General features: G+C 45.6%; 1 protein-coding gene across 1 annotated transcript in view; it reads right to left on the bottom strand.

Moving 5' to 3' along the window:
* Positions 1-946: 946 nt before the first annotated feature.
* The window catches only part of Snrnp200 (small nuclear ribonucleoprotein U5 subunit 200), a 33,307-nt gene continuing 15,083 nt past the window's right edge, over positions 947-19,170 (bottom strand). The window contains exons 17-45 of the mRNA XM_021156986.2: positions 17,204-17,353; positions 16,745-16,855; positions 15,890-16,021; positions 15,543-15,731; positions 14,887-15,084; positions 13,977-14,129; positions 13,571-13,651; positions 13,175-13,258; positions 12,638-12,744; positions 12,197-12,315; positions 11,761-11,915; positions 11,482-11,671; positions 11,140-11,313; positions 9,807-9,967; positions 8,846-9,073; positions 8,386-8,577; positions 8,120-8,298; positions 7,809-7,960; positions 6,370-6,478; positions 5,411-5,519; positions 4,826-5,015; positions 4,572-4,736; positions 3,839-3,960; positions 3,455-3,598; positions 3,186-3,362; positions 2,751-2,911; positions 2,591-2,672; positions 1,429-1,521; positions 947-1,331 (exon numbers count right to left, since the gene is read on the bottom strand). Of these exons, the coding sequence (XP_021012645.1) occupies positions 1,188-1,331; positions 1,429-1,521; positions 2,591-2,672; positions 2,751-2,911; positions 3,186-3,362; positions 3,455-3,598; positions 3,839-3,960; positions 4,572-4,736; positions 4,826-5,015; positions 5,411-5,519; positions 6,370-6,478; positions 7,809-7,960; positions 8,120-8,298; positions 8,386-8,577; positions 8,846-9,073; positions 9,807-9,967; positions 11,140-11,313; positions 11,482-11,671; positions 11,761-11,915; positions 12,197-12,315; positions 12,638-12,744; positions 13,175-13,258; positions 13,571-13,651; positions 13,977-14,129; positions 14,887-15,084; positions 15,543-15,731; positions 15,890-16,021; positions 16,745-16,855; positions 17,204-17,353 (4,251 nt within the window). The 3' untranslated portion in view covers positions 947-1,187. The remainder of the gene's footprint in view (positions 1,332-1,428; positions 1,522-2,590; positions 2,673-2,750; positions 2,912-3,185; positions 3,363-3,454; positions 3,599-3,838; positions 3,961-4,571; positions 4,737-4,825; positions 5,016-5,410; positions 5,520-6,369; positions 6,479-7,808; positions 7,961-8,119; positions 8,299-8,385; positions 8,578-8,845; positions 9,074-9,806; positions 9,968-11,139; positions 11,314-11,481; positions 11,672-11,760; positions 11,916-12,196; positions 12,316-12,637; positions 12,745-13,174; positions 13,259-13,570; positions 13,652-13,976; positions 14,130-14,886; positions 15,085-15,542; positions 15,732-15,889; positions 16,022-16,744; positions 16,856-17,203; positions 17,354-19,170) is intronic.

Raw genomic sequence — 19,170 nt, 5'->3', positions numbered from 1 at the left:
GCCACAGTGCTCTGGAAACTCTCTTTCCCAACCTGAAGTTGACATGCTCAGCTCAACCGTACAACAGACTGAGCAGACACGGCTAACTGGCTTCTCGTAAGCTAGACGTAAAGTGATTATAACACTGTACCATGCTACTCTTCTCCCAGGATTTATTTTTCTTAAAATATGTTAATGAAGGTTTTTTTTTTTAAAAAAAAAAACTGCCTTAATTTTTAATGTAACAAATATCAATGAATATAACCTAGGTAATAAAAGCTTTGGGGGCTGTGCTTTTAGTTTTCTGAAGGGGGAATAGGGTATTGAGATCATTTTAAAACGGCTGGCTGAGGGGAAAATGAATCACCTTTCAGCGTTATTCATGTTGTTCATGGTGTCCCCAAGAGCAGAAAGCAGACATCTGAAATAACCATGTCTGAGATTGTGATAAGCCATTTTAAGGAGACAAAAGTCGGATCTACCTGGTGTATCTTAACCACCCTAGTGCTGCCTCCTGGGAGGGAAGGCTAAGGAATTTTACAACATAGATCAACAGGAGCCTCTACCTTTTGTTCTCTGGCCAAGATGGGAGTCAGCTCCTGCTATGACAGTAACTTTGAAGACAAGCTATGTACCATTGTTTTGTCCTTCAGACTAACCCAATCAGAGGGCAAGTTTGTTCTTTATGTACTCCATAGGAAAGGTCAGTGCCAAAAAGGGTTTTTTGGTTTTTTTTTTTTTTGGCCATAACCTTTTTTTTTTTTTTTTTTTTTTTTTTTTGGTTTTTCGAGACAGGGTTTCTCTGTGTAGCCCTGGCTGTCCTGGCACTCACTTTGTAGACCAGGCTGGCCTCGAACTCAGAAATCCGCCTGCCTCTGCCTCCCGAGTGCTGGGATTAAAGGCATGCGCCACCACGCCCAGCTCATAACCTTTGATTAAAGAAAATTTAGCATCACTGTTAAGGACATATAGTTTTTTCAAATTATTTATTAGAATGTCTGACTCAAGGAACTAGAAAACCATGCCTCCAAATATTGTACAGTTCATGCTTGACATGACACTTGAAAATACTAGACCCAGACCTTGAACTAAGGTCCAAAGTAGGACAGTAACTGGATGTGGACTGGGGACAGCAGCGGCCTGAATGGCCAGACCTCAGCCTGACAGACCTAGTCCACATTCATGTTTTCAGGTTCAGTGCCTCAGACTCAATCTGAATCACTGTCTGTCTCAGCTTCTTTCACATCCACACTGAACTTATACTCCTGGTCACATCCCATGTATGCGTCACTCATGAAGTACAGGGTATAGTTGTGGCCACCTGTGGCTGGGGCCACAAAGTCTAGCTTCACCTAGAGAGAACAGGCAGAAATCAGGTTAGTGGGGACCTGGGAGGAAGCAGCCCTACGCAGCCACAGGGATAGGTGCAGGACGATTGCATACACTCACCTTGGCTTTCTGCTGAAGGGTCAGCCTCTTGATGGAGATGAGGCTGTTGGACTTGGCGTCTCCAATCACAACCCACCAGCCCTCTTCACGTTTCTACAGGGACCAAAACCAACAACTTGAGTATGTAAAACTTGATGGCCACAGGCAAGTGTGAGAGTGGTTATGAAATAGAGTAACAGAACTCAGATTAACACTCTAAAAGTAGCCGGAACGCTTGAAGAGGTTTTTTTGTTTTTGATGTGGGAGTGCTCTGTCTGCATGTACACCTACATGCCAGAAGATGGTTATGAGCTACCATGTGGTTGCTGGAAATTGAACTCAGAATCCCTGGAAGAACAGCCAGTGTTCCTAACCAGTGAACCATCTCACCAGCCCACCTTAAGAGTTTTTAAGCAGTCTAAAGATGTCCCCAAAGGGCTTAGTCTTCAAATACATAGACTGATTTTTTTTTCCAGTTCTATCTCATTCCTATAACCCAGTGCACCTTTTAATTTAATGCTTGTCACTGAATCTAAGACGCATTATTAGAGATTTAGCCTTGGAGCATATAAGCTTCAAGTTCTTAAGAAACTTATGTACAAGGCTAGCTAGCTGAAATCTTAACATGGAGATGAACCTGCAACACTGAGAATACAAACAAGCTTGTGGGGCCTCTTCTGACATTGTCACTCTGGAAAAGCCCTCTTTGTTGGCCACAGTAGAGCCCATGTGCCTCAGTGGTACTTTCCTTAGCAACTTGAATAGCTTGTCTATAGAAGGACATGAAGTGCATCTAACATTTGCATCCAACTTTCAATTCTCCCACATAAAGATGAGATTTCCTTCTGTTCATTTTAAAATTCAATTGCATCTAGAACCAGAGTGAAATATAGTTGAGAAAGACTACAAAAGTTTAAGAGTCCTGGAGCCATTTGTAGATAAATGTACCTTAAAAGTCAGAGAGAGATTAACATTGTCTGATGTTAACAACCAGCTATCTAAAGTGTTTCAAAACAATAAAGAAATATAATCCATGGTTCCAAGATTAAAACTCAGTCTTGTGAGTTCACTACCCCTAAACTACCCTCCCTTCATGTGAAATGTATCCCATGCCCAAAACCTAGCCAGTCAACGGGGCCTCAAATGGATTCATGGCAAAGCCAGCTCCCAGGACATACCATACCTGTGGGAAGAGCGGTGCAATAACTGGGCCTGTAACTTCCTCCTCTCGCTCCAGTTGCACTAGCACCACAACTGGTCCGCCACTGAAAACAAAGCAGTATGTGAGCACTGTGGCTGTGGGAAGAGACCCCAGGGCAGGTCTTGGGACACTGGCTGCTCACCTGCGGATGCTGTCTTTATCCACCACTTCATAGGACAGTTCAATATTCGGGTAGCGGTTACAGAAGCGGGCCACATCTGCAATCTGGCTGTCAGTCAACTGAAGCAATGCATTCCGTTCTTCATCCTCCATCTCCATGATGTCAAAAACACTCTCCACTCCCTACAGTGGGTATGCAGGTCAGGAGAGCAGAGCATACAGGCCACAAGCAAGCAACACCAGCTCCAAAGAACTGCTCATCTGACTTCCCACACTGCCAAAGTCATCTAAAAACAGCTTTGGAAAGAATGCAGACCACTTCTGGCATCTCTCAGCATTTCGATTCAGATGGAACTCCCTCAAAGGAACCAGTTTCTCCTGCTAATATTTGCTGCCCACATCCCACCTGCAGATTAGGAGCAATGTTCTGAAGCACATCACCCAGCACTTAGCTCACCTTATCTGTGCAACGTTTGATATGCTCCGAGGTGAAGTGTGGCAGCTGCTTCAGGTAAGAGTCCTTAGACCACATGGCTTGGGTGACCATCTGGGCCAGTTCCATGGCTGCCAGAGCAGGACTAAGCCACCCATTGCTGGAGAGTACATCCACACAGGCCTGAATTAGCCGGATTGCCTGCATGAAGACAGGGTATAAGAGCAGGTGGGCTGGGAGCTCAGCCTTCTGAGCACCCACTGGCCAGTGAACCTCCAAACCCGTCACACTACCTTACTAAGGATCTCCTCTGTGTCTGACTGTAGTTCAGCACTTAGCTGCATGCGGGACAGGTGAGCCTGCAGCAGCAGGTTGGTCTTCACATGTGGATCATTGAACTTGGGGTTAGTCAGCTTGTGGGGGACCTTCTGAGCCAACTAGAACGTGAAAGAAAAAGAGCTCGTGATAAACGGAGTACCCTACCTGAGATCCACTCAGGCCAAATACACCGTGTGGTCCAGCCAGACTCTGAGGAAGGATGGAGAACTATAGTGTCGGAAGGATGTATGAGGATGAGAGTGGTATGAGAAATGCATGAGGATATTGGTGACAGGAAGCCATGTGCTAATGAGACAAATTTTCACTCCTGAATGGTCTACTAAAGCTGATTCCCTCACCTGGCGCAGGAGGTTGTCTTCATGATGCCTGATTGGAATGTTCTCATACTCTGCTGCATTGGAAATAATCTCAATAAGTCCTCGAACCTTGGTTTTAGCATTCAGAGACATGCTGAAGAGCTCTGAAAGAAAATTAGGGAATGGGTTGGAGAGATGGCTTAGCGGTTAAGAGCACTGACTGCTCTTCTAGAGATCCTGAGTTCAATTCCCGGCAATCACATGATGGCTCACAACCATCTGTAATGGAATCTGATGCCCTCTTCTGGTGTGTCTGAAGACAGCTACAGTGTACTCATATAAATAAAAATAAATCTTAATAAAAAAAAAAAAGGCGGGTGTGGTGGTGCACACCTATAATCCCAGCACTTGGGAGGCAGAGGCAGGCGGATTTCTGAGTTCGAGGCCAGCCTGGTCTACAGAGTGAACAACAGGACAGCTGGGGCTACACAGAGAAACCCTGTCTCAAAAAAAAAAAAAAAAAAAAAAAAAAAAAAAAAAAAAAAAAAAAAAAAAAAAAAAAAAAAAAGGAAGAGAAAAGAAAAGAAGGGAATGTGAGAAGAGCCAATGTGGGGGTAGGGCACTGTGAGGAGCAGAATAACAATAACAAGGATCAACTGCCTGGGCTGCACTGCCTGGGCTGCACTGCCGCTCTGCACTATCGTCTCTCTGACAAATGCTGGCTAGCACATCTCATCCCAACAGGCTCCAGAAGCTACGTGCCACTGGTCCTCACCAATGGTGGTGTAGTTTATGTAATAGTAGGCAGCAATCATGCCCAGGTTCAGAGGGGCCACATCCATCTCGTCCTCAATACTGATGCATTTGGACTGCTCCAGGTCACTGAGGGTCTGCTCCACCAGCTCTGACAGGTGGTCAGACAGATGACGATGGGATATCCCTGTAGAGACAAGAGGGAAGTCTCAGGACACTGCCTCGCTAGGACTATGAAAACCCTGGAGGGCAGTGTGTGCTCTTCAGTTCACTGACCCTGCAGGTTGTAGTAATTGGGGTTCTGTGTCATTCGGCGATACAGAAAGGTCCAGGTGAGGTAGTCCACAGCATCCTGTTTGTTCTCAATGGTCTTGGTGACAATCTCAGCATTGAAGTGGTCATGCATACAGTGGTCCAAGTGAGACTCTACTGGCAATGGCTCATACAAAAATTTTTTGAAAAAATCCTGTGGATTGGGAGAGGGAAGGCATTAAAAAGAATAAATAGCAACGTGGTAATAAAGGGTCAAGGGCAATCCATCAGGGAATGAATGGCCTTTGTATAATAGACAGAATAGCCAAACAGAAGAAACATTTAGAAAACAGTATCATATAATACAAAGCAGGAACGGGCCACGCCAAGCCACATAGATAGAGCAGTAAGCAGTGCATGAAAAAAGACAACAGGTGGGAAGACATGGGTGATACCATGGAATCACCACCAGTGGCAGAAACGAGCAAAATTCTTTGTGGCTCCAGCTTATTATAAAAGTAACTGGCAGAAAGGAGAAAACAATAAAGTTTATTTTAAAATAAAGGGACTCAAGAATCTGTTAAAAGATCAAAGTTTCCTATAACTGACCTTTTTAGAGCCCTGACACATGATGACACAGCGCCCCTCATCATCCTGCAGGGGCCGGTTGGCATGGCCCACCATCTGAAGCACATCATAGATGGGGTAATCCACATAGCTGGTAGCAGAAGAGACAAATGAAGAAACAAGTCAGGAGGCCTGCCTGCCTTCAGTCACAGGGACGGAAGATGCAAAGGCAGGGAGATAAGGTCAAACTACCGCAAAACTGGACAGAAACCTGTGTGCTTAGCAATTCATTTCACTTGCTTACCCACACATTATTTTAGTTTCAGAGTGAAAGAGTCAGGAATGTGTTACTCAAGGAACTTGAACCAAAGCCACAAACCCAGAAGCCAAACAACATCTATTAAAGGATCAAATTTGAAGTCTCAGGTTAAAAAGTAATCTAAAATCTAAAGCAAAAACCAGATCAGACATTTTAAACTCTCAAAATTAATTTCAAAATAATCTACATTTTGGAGAAAACAATAAAGTTAAATTACTCAGGTTCTGAGAAACACTGAGCTTATACTTTGTTTTTGTTTTTGTTTGTTTGTTTGTTTGTTTGTTTTTTCGAGACAGGGTTTCTCTGTGTAGCCCTGGCTGTCCTGGAACTCACTCTGTAGACCAGGCTGGCTTTGAACTCAGAAATCTGCCTGCCTCTGCCTCCCGAGTGCTGGGGTTAAAGACGTGCACCACCACCGCCCGGCCTGATCTTATACTTCTTGTCATGACAAAGATGAGAACTTGACCAACCCACTTTTCCTAATATGGGAGTGGGTTAGCAACACCCTCCTTTCCCCCCATTTATATATAAGGTCTTATCTCTCCAAACTGCTGAGAGAGATGTAAGAGCAGGTCCTGAGATCTGGAGCTCTGGCCTATGTTTAGTTTTCTATACCTGCACTTGTACATTTACATTCACTTTAGGAGGGAGATCTGTTAATGCCCACAGCAACTGTACTCACGCATGGATCTTGCCATTGTAGTACTGAGTATCCATGATGATCACTAGATGAGCAGCCACATTCATGCCCCAGCAGAGACTCCGAGAAGCTACCACCACCTGGATAGCCCCTGAGCAGGGTAAGGGAGAGGAAGATTGAGGGCAGGGTTCCCAGAAAGTATCTGCTTCATTGGCAGGCAGTGGCCAACCTTGTGCTACATTTCAAATATCAGACTGAGGCTGTGTAGGAACAAGGTCTGACCATAATGAAGTGTTGTGAAAGGTAGCACCGCACTATTGGCGCCTTTTGCTCTGAGACTATCCTAGAAGAAACAACGCAATTCAAGAGAACTCAAAACCCAGGGAAAGCAAAACCTTCACTGCATGGTGGATTGGCCCTCTGATGGTGAAAGCTAACACCAAACCAAGTGTGGCTGGTTCAGGCCATGGCAGCAAAATCAAACTTACCCTGAACAAATCCAAACCAGGTTGATTCAGAGTCAGAGTAACAGTGACTCTGGCAGAGTTGGCTACACCAAGGCTCTGCCACAAGTGCCAAAATAGTGAAAAACGCATAAAATGCCACAGGTCAACAAAGGTAGCAGGCAAGAGGCAACCAGCCAGGAGAGAATCACAAATCCACAGCCATCTCTTAAGTTCTAACCCCTCCAGTCTGGTATCTACACAGAACTTAGGTCTACTGGCCAATGGCCCAACTCCACAAAACCATGTTCTGAAATGAGACCAGCTTTTGTGCCTGACTGTTTTCTAATCTACCTGGGAGAAATATCTGTTCCAATGACAACAAAAGTATTTTAGAGGAATCTAATGAATTAAGACATACATTAGTCTGCTGGCATTATGAAATAAGTTCTATTCCTTATTGAAATGACATCCACAGGAGCTAAAGGGGTCTGTAACCCTATAGGTGGGACAACAATATGAACTAACCAGTACCCCCTGACCTCATGTCTCTAGCTGCATATGTAGCAGAAGATGGCTTAGTCGGCCATCATTGGGAGGAGAGATCCTTGGTATTGCAAAGATTATATGACCCAGTACAGGGGAATACCAGGGCCAGGAAGCGGGAGTGGGTGAGTAGGGGAGCAGGGTGGGGAGAGGGTATAAGGAACTTTTGGGATAGCATTTGAATTGTAAATAAAGAAAATTCTAATAAAAAATTGTTTAAATAAAAAAAAAAAAGAGGGCTGGCGAGATGGCTCAGTGGTTAAGAGTGCTGACTGCTCTTCTGAAGGTCCCAAGTTCAAATCCCAGCAACCACATGGTGGCTGACAACCATCCATAACGAAATCTGATGCCCTCCTCTGGAGTGTCTGAAGGCAGCTACAGTGTACTTACATGTAATAAATAAATAAATCTTTAGAAAGAAAGACATGACATCCACATCCTCAAGTTTGACACCCACAGCCATGAGAGCTTTGGGTGATGAGGTTTTCTTACCTGAGCTGAAGAGCTGCTCTACCAGGCGCCTCTCCATGGGGCTCAGTCCTTCATGTAGGTAGCCCACCCCATTTAACAGCGTTTCTTTGAGTGTGCTGTCACTGAGCTTCTCCAAGTAAGGGATCAAATCCTTCTCGGTACAGTGCAAGAACCTGGGCAGAACGAGAACAAGCACAAGCCAGAGGCATTTCAGTCTGTGGTAGAGCCCAGACTTAGTCCCTGCCCTCACCTAGGACATCCAGGGAAGGAGGTAACTTCACTTAACATGATCTCTATGCACCACTCATCCCAGAAACTAGAGCACACCCTACCTCTGCCGCTGGATGTCTGCTGCACAGGTAGTGAGGATGTCTATTGCAGTGAGGCGGGTCTGCTTACGAGATGGGACAAAAACGATGACAGGCTTCTTGGGTGAGTGTTTGGTGATAGCATGGTACACAGGCTTGGCCATAGAGAGCAGGCGAGTCTGTGTGTGACTGATGTTGAAGCCCTGGAAACAAAGGAAAAAGACACTGAGGTTTCTAGACCTGGGTAACTAGGGATCCCTGAGGCCATGGAGGAATGAAGGCTGTCCTACCTGGATGTGCAGTTCCAAAGGTACAGGGCGCACATTAGGGTGGAAGTTGAAGGTGGAGGTGGCACTGCAGCCCAGCCAGTGAGCCACATCCTTGGCATTGGAGAGTGAGGAGCTAAGTGCCACAATGCGAATGGGCCGCTCAATCTGGGAGGAGATGTAGCGCATCCGGGAGCAGATCACTTCCAAGACAGGCTGGGAAGAAGAGAAAGAGTCACTTCAGGCCCAGGGTCCCCACCCTCTACCTGAGCTTCCCTTAGTGAACCACCTTTGGCAGTCCCAATTATAGTTCCCCTGCCTCAAAGAGACACCTTCACTAAGCAACATAATATATAAACTCAGATCACTCTTTTGAAATAAGGCAATAGGCTGAAATCTTTGTGAAGACCCTAGTCCCTAGTTTCAGGCCCAACACAAACTGGGTGGGGCCCAGTCCTTCTCTGTGCTACAAAGCCAAGCATACCCCATTCTCGCCCCCAATAAGGTGGACCTCATCCACCACAAAGAGGTTAATGTTCTGGACGTTCTTGCGCTGTTTCCACCTCCGAGAGAGGATGTCCCACTTCTCAGGGGTACTGATGATGATGTTGCCTTTGCCCAGGAGCTTCAGGTCTGTGCTGGTCTCCCCCGTCAGCAGCACTACCTTCTTGTTGAGCCTGTCCTGAAACTTCTCATACCAGTCCATGTATACCTGTCAGGCAGGGGAGGGAGACATAAGAACAGTAGATCACATGTTCACCTCTCACTTGCTAGGAGGAAACGGAGACACAACAGACAGCTGCCACTCTCATACCTTATGCTCCACTTTTTGTTTTGAGATGGGGGCCCAGGCCAACCTCAAACTTTTTGTGGGTTCAAGTAAACCTCTTGCCTCAGCCTCCTAAGCATCTGAGATGACAATCATGTACTACCATACTATATTGTTGTTTTCTTTTGTTTTGTTTTTCGAGACAGGGTTTCTCTGTATAGCCCTGGCTATCCTGGAACTCCCTTTGTAGACCAGGCTGGCCTCGAACTCAGAAATCTGCCTGCCTCTGCCTCCCAAGTGCTGGGATTAAAGGCGTGCGCCACCACGCCCGGCTACCACCATACTATATTAATGATATTGTTTGAACTACAATAGCCTTTAAATGACAGGAAAGCTTTTTTCTAAGAAACGATAATGTGCTTGGCGGTGGCAGTAGTGTACACCTTTAATCCCAGCACTCAAGAGGCAGAGGCAGGCAGATCTCTCAAATTTGAGCTCAGCCTAGTCTACAGAGCAAGTTTCAGGACAGCCAGAGTTCCATAGAGAAACCCTGACTTGAAAACAAACAAAAAAGAAATGATAATGCAGTTGTCAGAAATGAGAAAACCTCCACCTGGGGTCACCTATGGAGTGGCTTCTGGGAAATTTACAGAAAGTCCCACAGCATATTACATACCTGCTCTGCCAGAGCCTCCATAGGGGTAATGTAGACACAGCGTCCCTCAGAATTCTGCAACAGCATCCGAAGGATGGCAAACTCCGCGCAGATAGTCTTCCCGCTGCCCGTGGGGGCCCCCACAAACACGTTATCATCACTGTTGTACACGGTATTAAATACTGGAACCCAAAAGGTGTAAAGTAAACATGGGGGGTGGGGGCGGGGGGAGTAAAACAGATCATTCGTCAAGATTATGAGCCACAAAGTCAATCAGCTATGCAGTACACAGAGAAGCCTGAAATGCTGGCCCAGCTGTCTGTGTCTCACAATACTTTCTCCTGCAAAGCAGGAAAGACTCCGAGATCAAGCTCAGGTGTCTTAAGAGATTTATAGAAAGAAAGAAGCAAAAGAAACCCAGCATCTTTGTCTCTCAAGGACCATGCCACAGTACAGCAACAAGACACCTTTCTCTGCCCCATCAGCAAGTCTCCTGCAGTCAAACACTGAAGGGGAGCCCTGGCAGCAAGCTGAGCTATTTACGAGTTGCTTTAATTAGAGCTCCTGCCTATGCCTCAGCTTCCTCATCACGAAATGTAAATTAACTGTGGCGCTAAGTAGTAACCCTTTTAAAGGATTGATGGAAGAAGAGAGAAAACATTGGTCCTGTGCTCAGCCAAGTACTTGGGCACAGTGCTTGCTCTGTGAACAGTCATCATGTATAATGATGGAGTGAGGTACCAATCAAAGTCATACTCTGGATGAACACCAAAGCATAAGGAACACGCATTAGCACCTGGAGCAGGAGTAAGAAAATTCAACATGGAAAGACCTTACTCTTCTCACCCTCCTTAGGCAGGTATGCAGAGCACCAAAGTGCCGGCCGCACGACACACTTATCACTAGGTAACCTTAAAAAGGTAGGCATGAAAAAAAAAAAAAAAAGGTAGGCATGGGGGCTGGAGAGATGGCTCAGGGGTTAAGAGCACTGACTACTCTTCCAAAGGTCCTGAGTTCAAATCCCAGCAACCACATGGTAGCTCACAACCATCCAAAATGAGATCTGACGCCCTCTTCTGGTGTGTCTAAGGACAGCTATAGTGTACTCAGATATAATAATAAGTAAACCAAAAAAAAGGGCAAGCATGGATGGCAGATATGGGCGGAGAAGGGGCACAATTTTAATCCCATCACTTGGGAGGCAGAGGCAGGTGGATCTCTGTTGAGCTGAAGGCCAGCCTGGGCTACAGAGTGAGTTCCAGCATAGCCAGCACTAGTACATGGAGAAACCCTGACTCAGGAAGAAAAGGAAAGGCAAGCATGGGAATCAGAAAGAAAAGACTCTGACGTCTACCTTGAGTCTGGATGGGATTGAAGAAAGGAAATTTATCTTGGTAAAGGCTCTCAAAAGCACTGTTTCTCAGAGCAGATACAGGCAATGGCTGCAGGTCCAACAGTTCAGTTGGAGGTGGGTACTTCTCTGGTAGGATCAGATGCCGGAAGGAGACAGGAAGCTGTGTCTCACAAGCTGTCAGGAAAGAAACGGAATGCTAGGAAGCAACCCTCCACAGACCTCCACAGCTCATCTGTGAGCAGTGGAGACCTTAGGTTGTGTCTGTATCACAAGAGACAATGCTACAACAAAGCAATAAGCCCTCTCCCATCTTTAGACGGTATGTTCCTAGGAGACACTCACAGAGCCAGCGATCAGACACTACTCGAATGAAGTACTGAGGAGGTAGTGGTTCAAAGACTGGAACAAAGAACGTGATGAGGTGCTCATCCTGGGCATACTTGGCCTTCAGCAGAAAATATTCATGGTGCAGAATCACCTCACTGTCCACATCCTCCACCAGAATCCAAAATGCCTCTGACGAACCATGGACCTGCCAACCCAAGCATGGTTGAAATCATGATGAGCCAGTGAGGGACACTCAGGAACTCCAACTCCACCCGTCTGACCATCAAGCCTTGCCTTTTCATCCCACTGGAAATCTGGTGTGATAGTGAGCTCTACTTTCAGCGTAGAGCGTGTAATAGGCTGCAGGTGCACTGACAACTCCAACTTGGGGAAAAGATGGACATACTTGTGGATGGTCTTCCCCATCTTCGGCATTCGAATAAGCTCACCTATGAGGAAGAAGAGTATTGGGGCTGGGCCCAGCCAGCCTAGCAAATCTGCAAACAGGGCCCAAGGCGACTGTGGATGGGAGCAGATTCTAGCCAGTGGATAGGATCCCCACTTTAGCCTCAGTGCAATACTAACAGTTCAAAGTCCTGAGTGTAAGAGTGGCCTTACACAATAGTAAGATATAAACATGAGAACTAGTGCCCAGGGTCTAGGAACAGGAAGTAGGAGGCTGACAGAGAAAGGTGACTGGGCTGCAGGACAGGACAAGACCTTCACGCACCTATCTCATTATGATTCAAGTCATACAGCCGCTCAAAGGGGAAGTTTTTCTTCTCAATCTTCTTCACTACTTCCTCAGGAAGTTTACGGAACTGGCGAAGAGGACACATGGACTGCCACCTATTCAGAAAGGAGACAGAGCTGGGTCACCTCTTTTGTAGCACTGTAAATAAACTGCCTTCCCCACTTTTTTCATCACTGCTTCCAACACTCTGGAATAACTACACAGACCCTAGCATTAGAGGAAGATGTCTGAAACTGACAGCAGAAAGACCAGAAAGCCAATACCAGCTGTTGCTCCCCCAGCCCTACATTCTACAGGGGCTTCCCACTTCCCAGCTCTCCCCTAGGTTCATGCCATATCTCAGCCACCAGGACTGAACATCAAATGCACTAAGGCCCAAATTCACAGCAACCAGCCTCTAGCTCACTGAGCCCTTACATGCGTTTGTCAATCATCTTGCAGAGATTCAGGGTCTTATCTGTAAGCTGTGCCCAACCTCGGTTCAGGACAATTTCGAAGATTGCACGCATCAACCGGCCAGCCGACTAGGGAAAGACAAGTATTCCAGTTGTGAAATCTCCACGTCTTGTCTACCACAATTTGATCTGAGGAGATCACTCATACCAATTCAGAAACGAGAGTTTTTCTGCCTCCTACCTTTTTAGGTTAAGACAGAGAAATTAATAAAATATTTTGTCATGTTTTATGACCATGAAGCTATGGTGGGAAGTCACTTTTCTTGGAGAGGGTGACATGCCCTGTAGATCTCTCTCTACAAGGACCTACAGAGCCTCTTAGTACTTTATAAAGCCCGCCCTTCCTGCACGCTCAATATCAGCGCAATAGAGTGGTGAATTAAAGTGGCAGCAGGCAGCTGGCCTGCCAGCAGTATCAGGCCACCTTGCTTTGAGGAACACAGCACAGAGAGCACAGAAACTATTTAGACTCTGCTCATCACTCAGTGCAACTCCTCACCTGGGTCACATACACCATGTCAGCCATCAGCGCAAAGCCTTCGAGTTTCAGCTGTGAGATGAAGGCTTGGAGAAGCACGTTGATCTGCAAAGAAGCAAGGGAGCTAGTGGAGGCCGGTCACTGACCGACTGCTCAAAGAAATGATCTGCACTTCTGCTCTGGGAACATGTTCCAGACAGAACCTTCCATGGTTCCTGATTTACACATGAAATGGTTATTATTCCATATAAAACATATGTGAGAAGGAAGCAGAGTAGGACAATTGGGAAGCAGGGGTCCAACCAGTCATACAGCACATAACCAACCTCTAACACTCCCCAAGAGGAGAAAGAATTGTACAAGTTACCATTTGTGAAACCAAGTTCAAGATTCATCTCAAAGTGAAGACGTGCTTACCTTAGCACTGGGTTCTTCAATGCTCTCTTTTACAGGGATGGGCACTCTCTCCAGCAACTTCTGCAGCTCTAGCTTCTCCTCCTGTCTCAAGGAAAGACAGGTCTTAGAAAATCCACAGGGGGGGGGGGGCCTGGTGAGATGGCTCAGTGGGAAAGAGCACCCAACTGCTCTTCCGAAGGTCCAGAGTTCAAATCCCAGCAACCACACGGTGGCTCACAACCATCCGTAACAAGATCTGGTGCCCTCTTCTGGAGTGTCTGAAGACAGCTACAGTGTACTTACATATAATAAATAAATAAATCTTTAAAAAAAAAAAAGAAAATCCACAGGGCAAGGATGAAGGAAAAAAGAATCCAGCAGCCTGGCAAGGGTCCTAACTCCTGGCCTGCTAGGCTCACAGGCTCACCTCTCTTACAGTGATGTTCTTGAACTCTGAGGACAAGGAGAACACTCTGAAAAGCTCAATCTCACTCAGAGTAGGCTTCAGCAGCTGGTTGTAGGTCTGCACAGTATCATTGGTGATATAGTAGTGACTTGCTATCCGGCCAAGTTCTGTCACCTAGAAAGAAAGAAGACTCAGTAAAAGACTGACCAGAGATCAGCCCCCAGCTTCTAACATCAAGTGACTGTCCTACGAGGACAACTGCTGCTCGATTCAAGCAACTCGGCACAGTAAGAAAGAGGATACAACAAACTGACTTGGTAAGCAGAAGTGATGCTATGAAAGCAAACACCCACACGCCCTAGCTCAGCCTGGTTTCTGAAACTTAACGACCACTTCTCAAACCTAAGGGCTGGAGAGAGGGTTCAGTGAGAGGAGGCTGCTGCTCATCCAGGTGACCTGGGCTCCATTCCCAGCACCCATATGGTGGCTCAGGAGCATCTCCAGTCCCAGGCAGCCACTACCCAATGCTGGACTCTGTGGGGACCAGGCACTCTGGCTTCCATTGGGACATGTGCTACACAGACAAACATGCGAACAAAACACTCATACACATAAAGTAATAAAAATTTAAAAGAAAGATGTGGTGGTGCACGCCTTTAATCCCAGCACTTGGGAAGCAGAGATAGGATTTCTGAGTTCGAGGCCAGCCTAGTCTACAGAGTGAGTTCCAGGACAGCCAGGGCTACACAGAGAAACCGTGTCTCAAGAAAAAAAAAAAAAAAATTAAAAGAAAATAAACATTGAAAGTTAAGTTCATAGCTCACAGGCCACTGTTTAATCCCCAACTAGACATAGGTAATTAGATGGACAATACATAAATCAAGGACCTAAACATTTGCTAAAATTTCCTCAAAAATCACATGCTAATCACCTGGAAGTTGCCTGTCTTCTTGTCGTACTTGACCAGATTGTTCTTGTCCAGCATCAAGGCAGCAGTATGAACAAGATCGAGTCGGCGCTGGTCCAGCAAGGGATCTCCCTTGAGGTCATCATGAGAAATGCCATAGAGGGTAGGGGACCGGAGCATTCGGATGTATAGGTAGGCATAGCCCAGCCAGTTCACTGCATCCTGCAAGACAGCTCATGGTGTTTAGCATGACGACCTGCTCATGTCCAAACAGAAGCACCACAGATAGCTTGGACACTAATTCTTTTTTTTTTCTCCCGAGACAGGGTTTCTCTGTGTAGCCCTGGCTGTCCTCAAACTCAGAAATCTGCCTGCCTCTGCCTCCCAAGTGCTAGGATTAAAGGCGTGTGCCATCACTTGGACACTTAATTCTTAAGCATAAGGACACACATTACAATGTATTCTGAATGTTTTCAGTATTTCAATTTAAAAAACCCTTTCAAATATCTTAAACATAAAAGGAACTATATAGCACAAACCCACGAAGCTTGCCCTGCATGAGCTGTGGTCCAAAGCTTGAGACACTGCTGGACCCAAACATCCTCACAGGAGTTACGTCACTCAAGTCACCTGAGTCATAGAGGAAAAGTGTGAAGCTCTGAAGACAAAGCTTTCCCTACCTTTGCGTTCTGGACGTTGCCCAGAACGATTTCCGCATTGAGCATGTCAGGCAGCTTTGAGACCATCTGGCTCTCGATAGGCAGCTGCTGGTTGAGGAGGGAGAGGTAGTACTGGAGCTCCCCATGAGATGTGATGAGGATGCCTTCACCCTTGGTGTCATACTGCGGCCGTCCCGCACGGCCCAGCATCTAAGACAGAAGCAATAAAAGAAAATGTTATGGCAAAGCTTTTGATTCAACAAGTTACACACTTTAGAACTTGGCCTTGATCTGCCATCTTTGCAGCATCCTTGGACCCCAGGCCCAGGAGCTCATCCCATTGAGAAATCATCTCAGAGGCTCTGTACCTGCAGGATATCCAGTGCTCCCAGCTCTGTCCAACGCCCCTTCTCTGGACTGTACACTTGGGTACCTTTAATGATGACTGTATGTGCAGGAAGATTTACACCCCAAGCCAGAGTTGCGGTGGAAACTAAAACCTGCGGAGGTAAAGAAGGGTAATAAGGACAACAGACCCCACCATAGCAGGGCCATATCCTTCGCTTGTCTGGCGCCTGAGCTTAGCGGGAGGCAGGAGTGGATGTATATTTCAGTACTCAATGTGACACTGGAGCAAAAAGGAAAGCATTTCTTCAGTCTCTTACATATTTGAGAATTAACATACCAAGGTTCCAGAGACATAGGTCAGAAGCTTAAATTTGTATTTATCAACTCAGTTATAAAACATTCAAAATCTACCCACCTGGAAGAGGGAAAGAATGTGGTCCTGACCCTGTGAATTACAGTGTAGAGTTCTATGAAGCATCCATCCTCTCTTCTGCAGTGTATGAAGTGTGGGGAGAGCAAACATAACTATCACAACTTTCCAGCCTGGGCTAGGCCTGCTGGCCCAGATCTCAAAACGTCTAGAGACAGAGACCGGCTCAGTGGCTGGAGCGTGTACTACTCTTGCAGAGGACGAGGCTTCAGGTCCCAGAACCCACATATGCTCACAAGTATATGTAACTTCAGTTCCAAGGGATCTGGTGCCCTCCTCTGGCCTCTGAGAGCATCTGCATGCATGTGGTGCACATAAACTCGTTCAAGTCACACACACACACACAAATACATATAAATGACTCTCTTTTTAACAAAAGGTTAGAGATACCACTCAGGGCAGAGCTACAAACAAGTCTGTTTCTACTAGGTTTGCCCCTCCTCACCTGAATATGCTTGTCAGCAAAAAGATCTTCTACAAGTGTTCGGTCAACTCTAGTCATGCCTGCATGATGAATAGCAAAGCCATAGGGCAAAAGATCCTTCAGCTCCAAGTTCTGTGAATAGAAACAGAGTGAGGCCGGCCTCCCGCTAGGACTCCAAGGCCAAAAGCAAGTCCCATAACCACACAGTCCCTTTTAACACACTTATATTCTTATGTTTGTATATATGCCTGTGTGTGGCATGTGTGTGAAAGTCAGTTCTCTTCTTCTACTATGTGGGTCCCAGAGATTGAACTCAGGCCATTAGGATTGGCGACAGGCACCTTATTTGCTGAGTCATTTCACTAGCCCCAAGAAAATGACTTTTAACCTGCCTGAACAGAAGCACTCAGTACATATGGTCCCAAAGGAATCTACCCAATATGGAACCAGTCACCAAATAAGCAGATGGTCCCTTCTTACCTTGCACTGCTCTGCTTCTGTACGAAGGACTTCAGTGGAGGCAGAACCCTCACGAAGAAACAGACCTAAAGTGTCCTTCTCCAGACACATGTCACGGATTGCCCTTGCTGTCTTCCCAGTTTCTTTGCGAGAATGAACAAACACGAGGACCTAAGGAGAATCAGGCAAGAGCTAAAAGGAGCACCTTCAGCAGCTGTTCTCAGAGCACCAGAGCACCAGCTACAGGAAGCAGAAGCTGCTCCACTAGAAACAGAAGCCATTTTGTCTATGGCAAAAATACATGCTAGTTTGGAAAGAAGTCTAACAGGGCTGACAGTACCAAAGGGAAGCTGGGCATGGTAACTCCAGCTCTAATTCTGCACTCAAGGTCACAGCTAAATTCCAGGCTATGAGTAGGGCTACATAGAGTTTAAGCCCAGCCCAGGACACACAGGGGAAGGGATGTACCAAGGATAGTGGCAGAGTCTCACAGCTAAGAAATAAACTAACTCTAGAATTCTCCCTTGAACAATAAATCTAAATACACAGTGTATTGAGATTCAAAGACCTCAATTAAGAATATGGTCAGAGCCTTAGCAAGTCTAAGCTAAATAAAGGTATATTTTCAAGATAATACCAAAACGATTACATTATTTATAAAAATATTTAAATAGTTTGAAACTAGTTCCACATTATATGAAACAGTCCTCCTGAGATCTAGTGTTCTGAAGTCCTACCCTATCATATAAACTCCTGTGCTTTTTATCAGAAAAAGGAATGCATAGCTTCTTACTGCCTACCTTATTTAATATTGCTAACTAAAAACTTTTATCAAAGTAACATCCAAAAAAAAAGAGAAAGAAAACAAATAAGTAAGTGAACGAACGAACGAACGAATGAATGAAATTATATGTCAGGCAGTAGTGGCACATTACTACTAGTTAGCAGAATTAAATAAGGCAGGCAGTAAGAAGCTATGCATTTCTTTTTCTGGTTAAGAGCATTGACTGCTCTTCCAGAGGTCCTGAGTTCAAATCCCAGTAATCACATGGTGGCTCACAACAATCTGTAATGAGATCAGATGCCATCTTCGGGTGTATCTGAAGACAGCTACAGTTTACTTACATATAATAAATAAATAAGTCTTAAAAAATTATTTTGTGTGTCAGAGTAGTGATCAACTCTCTCCATCACCAAGTATGTTCTGGGGATCAAACTCAGGTCACCAGTCTTGGGGGCAAGCGCCATTACCTGCAGAGCCATCTCACTGGCCTGATTTCACTAGGTTCTAATAATTTTCAGCTACAGTTTTGCTATCTTATTATAGACAGACTGGTTTTTCTAGTTCCACCAATTTGGGGGAGGAGAGTATCAACTATGAAGTTATCATTTACGATCACAGGACTATTCAAATTATCTTTCACCTAGGCTATAGTGATAGTTGTTTTCAGGAAGTGATCCAATTCTTCTAAGTTATAAGTTTGTTTATTTATTGTTAATTTTTATTTACTTTATGAAACGAATGTTTTATATGCGCACATGTCCGTGCAACATATGTATGCCTGATGTTCACAGAGGCTAGGAGAGGTCAGATCTAGAGTTAATAGACTGGTCTGAGCTTCAATTGTCCTTTGTGAGTAGACAATGCTCTTAACCACTGAGCCATCTATCCACCCCATAAATTGGCCAGTTTATGAATGATTGTTCACAGTATTCCATCTCCCATTTATGCAGTGATGGAAAATGCAATGAACCGGGGTCAACATGCTATGTATATGTTCTGCCACTGAGTTCCATTCCAGGTCCCCAGTCATTTTTTGGATTTATTTTTTTTGGGGGGGGGGGAAAGTGGAGAGGGGGACCATGATGGGGATGGGGGTAGGGGGTACCATTGTATAACCCAAACTGGCCTCCAGCTGGTTTGAGGTCCTCCTGCCTCAGCATCGTAAGCTATGGTATTACAGGCATGTGCTGACTCTCCTAGCTCT

Source organism: Mus caroli, chromosome 2, assembly GCF_900094665.2.
Source record: "Mus caroli chromosome 2, CAROLI_EIJ_v1.1, whole genome shotgun sequence".
Taxonomy (NCBI): domain Eukaryota; kingdom Metazoa; phylum Chordata; class Mammalia; order Rodentia; family Muridae; genus Mus; species Mus caroli.
The sequence above is the reverse complement of the archived record's forward strand: the minus strand, read 5'-3'. Positions and strand labels throughout refer to the sequence as shown.